Here is a 14,129-nt window from a genome sequence, read left to right on the forward strand (position 1 = left end):
TTGACGAGTCCTCAGCCTCCTTCCTTCTGCTTGGTTCATGGTGAGGAGCTTCCTTGCATCTTATTACTAGTGCTAGTACTAGTGCTTATTTTGATATGGGACAATATAAACACACATATGATGCAAAATGAATCAATAAATAACAAAAAAAACAGACAAATAAATAAAATAAAATAAAATAGAAAGAACAGTCACATTCAGACCATTCAGCTGACTCTAGAGGACCTGGCAGTTTTAGTTATTTATAAATTCATCATCACCATTGCATCATATATGTGTATATGTGACTTTACATCATCCCATATCAAAACAAGCACTTTTACTTTCAAATAACCATGACTGTTGTTACTTCACGGAATATCATGATATCATTTAAAGTCATGTCTCCCATCCCAACTTAATAGTTGTTTTTTCCCAAACCGTTGGACTTTTTGACTTGACTAGAGTTGACTAAAGTGTTACAAGTCAACTTAACATTGTGCAGTGAGACGATTTGAAAAGTATATCAATTGAAGAAGCTGAATGAATCCATACATCAGATGAGATCCTTTGTTGCTGCAAAGTCCTGGTTTAGCTGGTGTCACTGAGACCAACCAGGAGAGAAGACGCCTGTGAGGCAAGTTTACTGCTGCTGTGATCTGTCAGTTTCCTGAGGCTTTCTCTTATGTTCTCAGAGTTCAGCTCCTCCTTCATCACACCTGGAGCAGACGAGGAACAAAGAAGAGACAAGTGTGACATTGGTAACAGAGGTGTAATGTGCACACATATAGACCTAGACTGCTGGTGGAATTCCTGTGGTGCATGAACACTCACTCTCTCACACTCAGGATATGAATATGACTTCATTATATGTCATTAACCTTGTTCTTTCTCTCCCTAGTTTGTGTCTTTGCTTCCTTTCATCTCTCTCTGTCCTCATCTTGCAGGCTGCAGGATCCAGATCCAGTTTCCAGGCTACTATTATCATACGTCATCACCATTATTATTATGCTATAATTAAAAGTCGATAGCAGTAAAAAACATTTTTTTATCAACAATCTCTGCTGCTGCTTATATGAATGACTGTATTTCTATAAACATGTCATCACTGTCTCTACCTCCCTCTTGTCCTTTATCTCCCCCTCTCTCTCCTCCACCTCTCCTCTGTCCCCATTTCCTTTCACCCCAACCGGTCGAGGCAGATGCTGCACATCTTTGAGTCTGTTTCTGTCATAGATTTCTGATGTTGTCTATGTACAGTGTCTTCAGATGATGTATGTTGTGATTTGGCGTTATACAAATAAAATTGAATTGAATTGAATTGAATATTCTTTGTCTGTCTATGTCTATATGGAAATAAACGGGGCTTGATATAAAATTAATAAAATAATCATTGTAATTCATTCAAATATTTAAACCTCCATTGCATAACTTTTGTTGATTTTTATCATTGATGATGTTATTATTCTTTCTCTAGTCTTCGCGTGTTAATATTGAAGCCAATAAAGTGAATCAACATTGTATCAATTTGGCTGTGTTTATATTTAAAGTCCATGGACTACAGTTTTAACTGCTCACAAATATTAACATTGATTCATTTTGTTTAAAGCTCCCATAGAACAGAAGTTCAATTAACAAACATTACCTCGTTTATGAAGAACTGAAGGTTCTAAACAAACAGTTCAGCCACTGCTGAGAACGCTGTGTTTTATTGTAATCTCAGGCTCAGTGAGATCTCTGAAAAAACCCGGTCCGGTTACATAAACACCGGTTCTCCTGAACAGCAGATCGTCCTGCTCCGGACACATCCGGTTGCGTACATTGAACCACAGAAGAAGAATAACGTCCGTTGTGGAGGTGTTTCACGAGCGACAGTGTCTTCTGACTCTGGGTCGTTTACAGTAACTAGGAGGTTTTTGACCATTAAAAAACAAGTGAATGTATGTAAGTAAACCTCCATAACTAACATATATGTGCAACAGGACCACTCTGTGTGAACTTTAGGTTCTGTGGGTGATAACATCAGACCAAAATACCACTCTGTCCAAACATGAAGGATAAGGCCACTCCACAACCACAATACAGGTGGATGCAAACAAGTAGAGTAATGACTGATGGACCCAGTCTATGATACAAGAGATTGTTAGTCATGGGAAGTCTCTGATTCTGTGATTGTATAAATTGTAATAAAGTGTGTAGAGTTTTGAGTTGTTTGTGGGTTAAGACATTTACATTTTCTGAAACAAACCTGAGAAATATTTCTTACGCTTCGTTCCATTTCTATGTGGATAAGGTTTAAAAGCTCTGTGGTAATAAGCATTATGTTGATCATCCATGAGAGGATGGAAAACGGTAATCAACAACAACACATGCACATGATCACAGTGACTGTCATTCAAACCATAATTGATTAGTATGTGACTGTAGGATCAAATTAAGAAAACATATCACGTGCGGGTTTATATTGAGCATTCTCACTGAACGATTGGAAAAAAGTGGGTGTTCAGCTGGTTCTATGATAGTGTGTGTGATGCTGTGTTCCGTTTACATCAGAACCCCAAAGTCAGAACTGGGAGTGATGCCACAGTTGAAAAGTCAGAAAAGCAAACTGGTTCTGGTTGGTCATATCAGTGGATAACGATGCTCTATATAGTATTTAACAGTTCTATGGGTTAAATTAAACAGTACCATAATAAGTACACGTGAATTACTGTGAAAGAAATATGACAGATGGCAGCCATCATAGAACCCCATGTCGGGGTTGGTGATAGTCAGGGACATTCCTGTGTAAGGAACACCTCATGACCTCAGGAATACCTGTGTCTTATCAGAAATCACTGCATTATTTTTTAACATAATAATATTACAGAGAAAAATATAAGTATACTTGGATCTTTATATAGATATCTTGTTTTTCAAAGTGTATCACATACCAGAGTTAGCCAGACTACAGATGAGACCTAAAGCACTGAACTTGACCTCCAGCGCCCCCACTGGATCCTCCAGTATCTTCTTCAGCATGAGCAACAGCTTTGCTTCCACAAACAACTCCTTCATAGACTCTGCAGTGATCACACACACAAAGAGAATTAAAGCTCATTTATTCCACCATGGATCCCACAGGCAACAGTGATCACAGTCTAAGTTATTTAACTGCAGTATAGCCATTCATTTTTGCTGAAGCTTTTCTTGCCAACATGGCAGTGTAAGCAGTGTGAGTCACGTGATATCAGGTGCTGTGTTCCCCAAACTGACCTAACAACTATTATAAAGCAGCACTGCAGGACGTCTGAACTCCAGCCAATGCTGTTGTTGATCAGTGTTGTGAATGCAAATAACTGTGTTGGAAAAGCTGCAACCATATAACTAACTACAGTATAGACAGATCATTGACTGCATATTAAAAAAGGGACTTATCTTCACACTGATGTTAAACTGACCTGACATTTCATTTGTTAGTGATAGTTACGTATGTGTTTGCACTGTTAACATTGTCAGAAAAGAACAGTTGCTCCGTTCACAGATTTGTGGAGGAAACAAACACTGGAAGAGCAGCATTAACATTCACTCTCACATCAGCATTATCATAATGGAATATACAGCTGGCACTAAAATCCTTGATTAAGGTCTCATTTGTGTGTGTGTGTGTGTGTGTGTGTGTGTGTGTGTGTGTGTGTGTGTGTGTGTGTGTGTGTGTGTGTGTGTGTGTGTGTGTGTGTGTGTGTGTGTGTGTGTGTGTTGAAACTGTAGGCTGATTTTATTTTAGGTTGATTTGATTGTATGTAAGACAAAAGCATACAACAGCTGTGTGTGTTTTTTAGTGTAAGGAATCAGTTCTGAGATGAGATCACATGGTTTTGAGTGTTGTGTTTCATTTAGCAAAATAATGATGGAGTTTTTGTGTAGAAGTTTGAAGAATTGAGGGTTAGGGTTTCCCCAGTTTGGGAAAACAAAAGAACCTTTCAATGACACAAATGCTCAGTAATAACAGCGACTGTCACATTCACTCACGTTCACAACGTTTGACATTATAGCGTCTGACAAATCTTTACCAAGGTCAATGGCAGTTGCTATTGCCAGAGCAACCAGGGCCTCATCCTGCATGATGACATGCTCACTCGTTGCCATGGAGATGAGGTGACGGACACCGTCTGCTGTAGATACAGCCTGTACTACTTCCTGTCAGAGAGAGGAAATCAGCCCATTACACCTTGTGTGTGTGTGTTTATATACTGCAAACATATCAAACTTCAACAAATTGATTCTGAGAAGAAGGTCATAGGCAGAGATTAGCCCTCGACTCTTTAGATCAGTGATTCACAAACCTTTGAAGAAGAAGAAAACCCCAACACACTTGTAACAATGTGTCAAGTGTAACTATGACTGAAAGAAATGTCCAAATTAGAATCATTCCCTTTTGCTTTTCTTTGAATAATTTGTTGTGCTAATTAAAAATAACATAATAGTTATTCAAAGAGTGCAATTATCTTCTTATAACTATAACAATAATGTTGTTTTTTGTTTATATTTTAACAATATCAGTGGCTGCATCATTGGACTGGGGAACAGATTTCAATTTAGCAGCGTTTTTTTCATCAATCATAATTGACACAATATCCAGAGCAGTGGATATAGTGTGTGGTTTGCTGCTCTATGCATTTCTGATTGAGACCTTTAAGATGACATTGTTGTTTTGAGACATAACACAGAGAGAGTTATGTCTCATCCTCTCTTCATCTTTGATCACACTCTGTGAATCCAAGACTGAGATTATGAGTCGTCAGATTTTCTCGTCTTGTATTTTGGTGATGAATCATTGTTCACATCGGCAGACACATAGTCGTGTTACTTTCAGAAATGTTTCATGTTTTTCTTTTTGTCCCTGTTTGATACTTGTCCGTTCTCTGCACTCTTTGTCTAGTCAAGTGAGAAATCACCATAGCAGTGGATTTATTTGTTGTACGTCCCTAAAACAAGTTTTGGGTGCTCCACTTGCTACATGTTCCCCCCCCTATATATATATTATTACCAAATAATATCATTAAATATTTGAATATTCTTGCTAGAAATGGCCATCTGTAAAACACACTAAATGTTTTTATTGTGCATATTATAGACTCTCCCTCTCTCCCTGGAATCTTCACTTATGCTACTAGTGGAAACGTGAGATGTAAAGACTCACAGAGCTGCGACTGTGTCTGATGAAAGCAGCCAACAGGCGACTGGCTTCTCCTCTGACTCCTGCGTGATCTTTGGCTTCACACCACTCCATGACTCGTGTCAGCAGCACAGAGTCTCTCCCCAGCACTAACGCTGCCTCCTCTGACACATACAAACACAGAACCATGAGACAAGATCACCAAAAACACAGAAGAAAAAGAAAATACAATCTCACAGCGATCAAATAAAAAGCCCATTAAAGCTCCAACATATCACACATCAATCTGAGAATATGAGAGATTCATTGTGAGCTCAGTGTTTAATGAAGAGAACTGAAAACTACTTCAAATGGTTCAAATGGTAATGAAAAGAATGACTACATTGTTCATACAAACAGGGACACAGGACAATTTCAGCTGCTATATTTTCAATCTGTTTTGTATGTAGTGTCTTATACTTATTTTACTTATATTACTATTACTATATTATAAATTATTTTACTTATATTACCACTCTTTATTTGCACTGCTTTATCTCTATATATATATTTTATTATATTTCAAAAAATGCATTTTAAATTATAAATGTCACTTCAAATCTGTTTTACATCTATACCTTTTTCTTACTGTTTTGTGTGTGAATGTATACAGTATTTCTTGTATGTCAGTCACATACAATGACAATGAAGCCATTCTATTCTATTCTATTATATTCTATTCTATTCTATTCACATAGAGAAGCAGAAGGAGGAGAAATTATTTTCCAGAACATTTTCATTTGTCTCTCATATTCCATGTGTTTTCCATGACTGAGAAATGGATCAATCATTTTCCAGGTTTTCCAGGATGTGTGTGAACCCTGACCCTCTTTGACTTTATTTACAATAGCAAAATTATCACTGTTTTCCTGATGACAATTGTTGTTTCAGAGTGCATTTAAAAAAAAAAAAGATTCCAAGAATACCAGTGTGTTGGCTTTGAACAAACTCACGTTGTCCATCCACCATCATGCGAAGTGTCCCCAGCAACTTGAACTGAACCGGTGGCATGTCTGAGCGCAGCAGTGTCTTTATTCTCTCAGTCACTCCGTCCTCCAGCATCCGCACTTTGTTTGTGGCTGGAAGACAGTAAATAATCATGTTGTGGTGTGTACATGCAATCATTTGTATAGTGACATCAACACAAATGAATACATATTTACTTTCATTGTAAGAAGCGATTTCTTTTATGTTTTAAACATGTTCAGTGACAGAGCTGTTCAAACACTCCACACCCACATAACTCATGAAATAGCAATAACAAAACACTTGGTATAATAATCCATGTGCAGCACGTCTCTGCTGCTTAGTTCAATATTTTCACATTCTATTTATTATTCAGTTATATTTATTGTCATAAAAATGTAATGTAAATATTTGATTTGATTTTTGTTCTGAAGGAGCAAATGTAATGTTCCCAAAATGAATGTAGTATTAATTAATATCTAAACTCACCCTAACTCTTAATCCTGACACCTCACTGAATACATCAAATATGATCTTTTAAACTATGTTAGCAGCTGTGCAGATGATCTCTCAGTACCAGGAATAGCCAGGTTCCTGAGTGCACTCAGTCCAGCATGTTGAACAGAAACGTCTCCTTCATCCACATGTTGCTCCAACAAGGTGAGGATGTGAGGAACAACCCCGAGGTCCAACATCTTCACACAGTTACTGTCTGAAAGAAACAAACAAGTCAATCTATATAATAAATTATTTTTGTTTGTTATTGAAATCTGTTTGGGGGTTTATTTACTTTATCACTGTAAACAAGTCAAGTGCAAAATGACACAAATGTATTATTTGACCAATTTTATAGTTTTACTAGATTTTCTTCCTGAAATACACCTTGAAATCCTAACCCTAACCTAACCCTAACCCTTGTTGGGATCAAGTTAATCCTGTTTTTTTGGATCAAAGTTATCTGAATCCCACTGAAAAGCTTTGAACAACACAAAAGAAGATTTGATCCATTTCCAAACGAGGATTAAATTACATAATCTGATCCAATTTCAGAATCCTTCTTTCCCTTCTGAACAATCCATTTTCCAGATTTGATCCAATCCGATAACCAAAATCCGATCAGATTTCCTTTGACGATTGGCCCCACGATTTGGAAAACTTTGATCAAGTAAAAATAAAAATGATCTCGTCTCCATGAAACAAACCCACAAACAGATTTAAATAACAAACAAAAATAATATATTAATTTTTTCATCTCTGTCACTGTCATTCATCACTGTATATTAATGTCAAAGAAACAATGATCAGATATGAACCTGTCAAAAATCATTTGGAACAATTGCATCTCTTACTCCAGTCAGTGCCTCATTCTAACTGCAGAGGTTGGTCTGGTTCTTCAACAGGCTCATCATAAAATATATATATATATATATATAAATGCAAATGGGTGTTTATGTTTTGTGTTTGGTCTCAAAATAAACACTTATAGTGAACATAGTGAACCCATGTTGGCTCTTCTACCTGTTCTTTACATAGCTGCTAATCCAGATGTGTTCATCCTGAAAACTGTGTATCTGGATCAGGGTGAACCAATCCCACTTAAAGGTTAGACTGGTTACCTGATCCTGGATAGCAAAACATGGGATTTACAAATCTGGATAATTTTGATCCGGATTACATTTTTTGAACAACTGGCCTGATATTCTGATTGCCTTTGGTGTAATGAATATGACTAAATGTTTAAATGAAAACAAATAGACCTACAACTTCTGTGGGTGGATTATGAATTTGAAGAGGGTGGTGAGCCCATGACATTCTCTAAAACAGGAGTTGCTGGAGATCAATGCCTGTCTACTTTGTAAACATCTCTGCCTTCTTCATATTTCAGGGAACACACTGTATCTGAAGCAGAGGAAAAGCATCAAGTTCAGTGTTGTATTGTGTGTCATATTGGTCAGAAAAGTGTTTTTGGTGTTAACTTACAGAACTTTATATGGACCTGATTAATTAGGAGATTAATTAGATCAATTCATTACAGATCAAATGTAATAAATTGTCTTTAATCTATTGACAGCACTAGTAATTTGTACTATTTTTTCATTCTCCAGTTTGTATAATGACATCATAATACTAACCCAACACCAACTGCTCGTGTCAGATGTCTGAACATCTTTGAGTCTGGAATGTTTTTCTCTTCACAGATGCCAAATGCTTGATGATCTTGTGTGAACTGCTGTGTTACAGTTATAATGTGTGTCCTAACGTTTGACTGGTACAAGTTTACATTAAAAGCTTGTTCATTTCTCACCATTCCTGGCGAAGTTGGCGATGGCTAAGGCTCCAGACAGCTGCAGCTGAGTGTTGGAGCTTTGTAGCCAGGAGAGAACGTCCTGATACACCACACCTGATCCTTCACCAAAACACCTCTGCATGGACTCATCTGACACACACACACACACAGAGGTATGATAGAGGTAAGTTTAATTGAGTTTATTTTGAAATGTATAGTACATATTAATGGACATACACAGCAATATATGTAAATATTTTAGAATATGAACATCATTTAGTTTCCATCTGCAGACCCTTGGAAGGTTAGTAGAACATCAGAAAAAGACACTTAACACAAAGATAACACACTGACAGACAGAGAGAAAGTGTAGAAAGATAAAACACAAATAAATAAAGTGCACGTGATTGTTCATCATAAACATAAACTGTTGCACGTGACCTTCACTTTGTCCTTAAGGTTAGGCACTTCAGGTTAGGGTTAGGGTTAGGGACCATCGTGGAAGATAGAGAGACATTTAGTGTGTATTATGGTCTGGCTATCTTTTGTGTTCTTGTTATACACATTAGCTCAGTTTCCACCAAGTGCTACAGTTCAGCTCTGTTACGCATTTTTTTATGTACATTAAAAAAGAAGAAAATTCAAGGGCTGTTTGTGTTTCTTTTCATCAGATTATTTTAGCACACAGCAGTGTTTACTGTGCTGTGTTTTTCTTCTTCTTTGGTGAATTTGTTGGCAGCCTTCACATTGTCCCACTGGCAAGAGTCAGTATTTACGTAACTGGCACAGCAATCTCATCCAGGCTACACACCCTGCAGTTAGAACACAAGCCAGATTGGGGTTTGCAATTCCAAACTGTGGCATGCCATTGGACATGCTCAGTGAACATACTCAGAACACAGATTTGCATCACTCACCTCCTAACAGCAAAGACACTATGAGGTTGGAGGCGATTTTGATGCTGCAGAGGTCATGAGGGTCAGAACCTCCCTGTAAGTCCCAAATCATCTCTGACAGAGCCTCAGGTACTCCGGACTCTGCAAACTGCAGCTTCAGTGCATCTGTTGGTACAGCACAAGCAGCTGTTCACAGCTAACATTGTGTTTCATGGAATAATATACAACCTGCAGACAGTCTTATAAAATATTATTTATGATTAACACAGAGCCAGTGCTAATTGAAGGTCCAGCTGTAAGGGGAACATGTTATTGAACATGAGCAGCATTTGGCTTCTAACCAGAGGATTGACATTTCAGATCCAATTCCCATTGCTCACTGGGCACAGATACGTGCTGCCCACTGCTCCTGCACCCAGCTTGCATGTGTGTTCACAAGTTGTGTGAGGTCAACACACATCTTTATCTCTATGTTGTAACAATTCCCACTGTGTTGAAAGTAAATCCAGGAGAAACATTTCCAGTATCCGACAAAGCTTTTTCCTACCAGGAGATGAAACTCCACAAAGAGCAGGTCCTTTCTGCTGTTTGGCCATCGCCTCCCCTCACCAAATATATTCATAATGTGACAGAGGGAAGAGGGAGGAAAATGCTAATGGCAGCAAAGTACAGGAAATGGTATTGTCTGTCACAATTTTTGTAAAATATATTTGACGGTCAGACGTGCATTTGTTGACAAGCCAATGATTCTGGCAAACTCTCAAGCACGACTTCTGATGGACAAGCATGTCTTCAGACCATGCACAGAAGCCCATGTTATAACATTTTAAACAAATATGATTGCATTGTTTTATTTTTTAAGAACACTAACCCCGAAAAAACCCGCTAAAGAATTATGACCCTTTAGCTGAGTTCTGAATATGACCTATAGAACCTATTGCTCGTTGTATGCACATTGTTTGAATCACTTGATTTATGAACGTAAATGGAGGACAAGATGATTTCAATAACATGGTCTGACACACAGCATTGTGTAGTTATTCCTGTGTCATCATGGTGCAGACCTGAATCGCAAAGCTCCAGAGTGTCAATGAAAGACCTGCTCAGGCTTTGATGGAGGTGTTATTAACCCTCTTATAAGTGGATGCACTTTCAAAATGATGTTGGTGACATTATTTCAAGGTTCAAACTTTCCATTGTGTGGTTTTAAGCATCCTGCAAATCTTACCACTCTCGCCCAGTGCACCCAGTATTTCCAGGATGACATGCCGACGTTCGGCATCAGGAGCTCGTTTGAGCTGAAATGTCAGAACAGCTGCCACATCCTGCTCTTCCAGTGATTCTCTCGCCAAGTCTGCAAACACAAACACAGACAGTGTTGGAGAGGTAACTGGTTTTCCTGATGACCAATGAGCAAACATCTGACATCTAGTTCACCACAGCAAGCTTTTGAAATGAGTGCATTTTTATCCCTTGTCCTCATCAGGGTTTCACTTAAAACATGCAGGTTACATCCTCCATTCTTCTGAGACAAGCTTTTACTTTGGAAGCTGTGACTGTTTGATATTCTCCATGTTGAGGAAGCAGAGAGGATTGAGTCAGTCCCACATTCTGACCATGAGACAAGTCCTGTTTTCAGAGGGCGGTCCATGATTTTAATGATCTGTGATGTCTAGGTAACACTGTCATACTTCACATAGAGTTGAGCATTAGCATGTGATGCATTGGCCATAAAACACTCAACAGCCTCCTCATGGCTTCAAATGACCCAAATAACCACATGCTGCAGAGACATGTTCTGTTGACAAACAAGACAAAATCCAAATGCAAATCGTATAAAAAAATAAATAATAATAATAATCATAATATTAATATATATAATCCACTAATCAATTTTTATTTAATAGATCACTGGATTACATGTAAATACATATTGTCTACACACTATAAACCATTGGAGACTTGTGCATGTTTCTCTAACATTACATGCAACAAACTGTTTAAGTGTTTTTCATATGACACAATTGATCAGTAGATTTTTCAGACCTCAAACCTCAAACTCACAGCATATTCACCATGTATTATTCTTTTTTTTTTTTAAGGGTTCTCAACCAGTGCTACACATGGCAAACTTTTTCACCACACAACTCATTTGTGCTAATAGCACAGCAAATGTTTTATCACATTACTTGCAACTTGTCCATAAATGTAACATTTGAAAATGTTGCTAAGTTTCAGCTGCAGTGCACTTTTTATTCCACAGACCTGATGTAACACGGAGGATTACAGAGGCTAAATGTAAGGTCAACAATCAGAACATTTCTATCAGTCGTCTCTAAAATGATTGTGTGGCTGTAACTGAACAGCAGCTCATGTTCACAGGGCCTGACGACAGACATGAGTGACAATCCTGGTCCAAACAGTGACAGAGGAGACTGCAGTATTTTACTGATCTGGTCACTAAAGCAACTCTCTATTCTTTGCTTTCCTGTTTACACTTGATTACATTTTCTTTTGCTTTTAATGCTTTTGTGGGGTTTCTGTTGGAGACTGTGTTGGACTGGGAGCCGACTGTGAAGTTGATATTAGCATTAGACACCAATCCTGTGCAAACTGCTCAATGCTTCAGTAACAGTGAGTGTTTAGCTGAGACATACAGGAGCACATATAACGTTCCATCTAATAGATTTTCACTGATCTAACTCCAGTTCATTGAAGTCATCTTAGGCAAAAGAAGTGATTGCAGAAGACCTGATTGTCATGTTATGATCTACAAAATGTGCCCCATCTGTTCATCCCACAATTGTCAAACAGATGTAAAGGCTGCATTTATACTGGAGGTCTTGATGCCCAATTCTTAGATGGCAGATGAAACTGCACATATCATAACTGATGTTATCTAAATGCATGTGTGTTTCTTTCCTGGTTACATCATCACAGGTGATATCTGATTTGTGCCACTTGAGAGAAAAAGATCAGAATTGGGTCACTTGGGGAACCACACTGTGTTCAGTGCATCCAGACCAACCTTACTGACTGGGTTGCTTCAGTGCTGATGTGAGCATATGTGACACAGATTTACTCATGGCTGGTTTTAATATGTGTGACATTTCTATTTCTATGTGTCTTCAAGTTAATAGTGAAGCAAAAGACATCTATGATATCTAGTTTGAGTAACCAGGACATTTAACCTGAGACATATCTGTGCAAAACTGAACCACATTTCACATGTCATTGTTTTTCAGACCTTTAAATCCAATCAGGATAATTCTAGATATCAAAATATCTTATGTCTAATGACAGTCTTCATTAATAGACAGACCAGCCACTGTTTTGTTGCTTGCTATAGTTAATATTTGTGGCTTCATGTTTTACACAGTTAGGCTTTGAGGAGGTGAAGTCATTCTTTTTGTTTGATTAGAGAATTACCCCCTTGACATTTACAACAGCCATGTCAGCCATTTTTATTCTAGCTCCAGCAAAATAAACACAAATATGTTTGTCAGGAACATTTCTACTCTAAATACTGAGAAAGTGTAGTTTATAAGCTAACTCATTAAAGGTCCAGTTGGTAAGAATTAGAGACACCTAATGGTGAGACTGCAGACTAACAAACATTGTTAGCACAAGATAGCAGCCTTCAGCTAAACCCTTTCCCAAAATACCTGTAAACAACTAATTATAAGGATTTTCTGTCAATAAAGCTGTATGTTCTAAACTTGACTTTTATAAATGATTACTGGAATAATAACATTGTAAATAGTTACCCATGTCAGCCAGGTTACAGAGGGCCAGTAGACAGACGTTGACCAGTGGGTCGTTCTGTGGATACTCCTTCATTATGGACACCAGTCTGGGTATGACACCACTCTGCACCAGCAGGTCCTGCTGATGTGCTGAGTAAGAGATTAAACTTCAGTGTGTCATTCCATGGCTTCACTGCTTACTGTAAACAAATGTCATTCATTACAAATTATTTCCATTGGAATATATGAAGGAATTATTTAAGAGTCAGTCTTTGAACGCTTTAACAGGACACGTGTTGCGTTCCATTTGTATTCGGAACCAAACTCAGATTTCCGACTTGGGAAGTCAGGGCAACATCACATACGTAGTTTGGATTCCAAGATGGCTAACACAGTACAAACACTGCTTCTTTTATCATTGATAGCACTTCTTTCATATTTGATTCACAATAAATCAGTTGTACATAGAGTACTGTTAATCTTTTATAAACATGTTGCTAGGCTATTTGTCTGCACCAAATACCATGCAGAGTTGTGTTACCAATTGGTATCGCTAACTATGGCTAACTATGGCTAACAATGGCTAACAATGGATATATTTGCTTTTTCGACATGGCAGTGACGTCACTTCCAGTTCCGACATCCGAGTTCCGATCTAAATGGAACGCAGCAACAGTCCTTGCTTTGTCTTCAGTCATTCCATCTGACTGAGTTAACTCACAGTTGTCAAAGCAGATGCGTCCAATAGCTCTGCCTGTGTTCAGCAGCATCTCCTGATTGTTGCTGTTCAGATGTGGAAGCAGCACTTTTACCAGGTCTGCCTCGATACACGGCTCTCTGACGGCAGCTACACACACACACACACACACACACACAGTAGATTATATTGTATGTTATGTACAGGCTACATAGTAACAGTAACAAAACCATTTACTATTAGAAGTAAACAAACAGTATTATCAACAATAACTCTGTTTCGCCCACAGGGTCATGATGGTTTTTCCTTGTGTGCATGTGTCTGCATGTGAGTGTGTGGTGGGTTGAAGGTGTGCGTGTTT

At 38.1% G+C, this 14,129-nt stretch overlaps 1 protein-coding gene across 1 annotated transcript in view; it reads right to left on the reverse strand.

Moving 5' to 3' along the window:
* The window catches only part of LOC310934275 (rap1 GTPase-GDP dissociation stimulator 1), a gene marked incomplete at its 5' end in the record, with an annotated part of 21,477 nt that continues 7,348 nt past the window's right edge, over positions 1-14,129 (reverse strand). Inside the window, 11 exons of the mRNA XM_083897969.1 lie at positions 1-698; positions 2,913-3,041; positions 4,032-4,158; positions 5,162-5,301; positions 6,130-6,255; positions 6,720-6,854; positions 8,448-8,579; positions 9,347-9,490; positions 10,554-10,679; positions 13,093-13,221; positions 13,793-13,918. Of these exons, the coding sequence (XP_083754095.1) occupies positions 571-698; positions 2,913-3,041; positions 4,032-4,158; positions 5,162-5,301; positions 6,130-6,255; positions 6,720-6,854; positions 8,448-8,579; positions 9,347-9,490; positions 10,554-10,679; positions 13,093-13,221; positions 13,793-13,918 (1,442 nt within the window). The 3' untranslated portion in view covers positions 1-570. The remainder of the gene's footprint in view (positions 699-2,912; positions 3,042-4,031; positions 4,159-5,161; positions 5,302-6,129; positions 6,256-6,719; positions 6,855-8,447; positions 8,580-9,346; positions 9,491-10,553; positions 10,680-13,092; positions 13,222-13,792; positions 13,919-14,129) is intronic.

Source organism: Microchirus variegatus (assembly GCF_963457635.1).
Source record: "Microchirus variegatus genome assembly, chromosome: 11".
NCBI lineage: Eukaryota > Metazoa > Chordata > Actinopteri > Pleuronectiformes > Soleidae > Microchirus > Microchirus variegatus.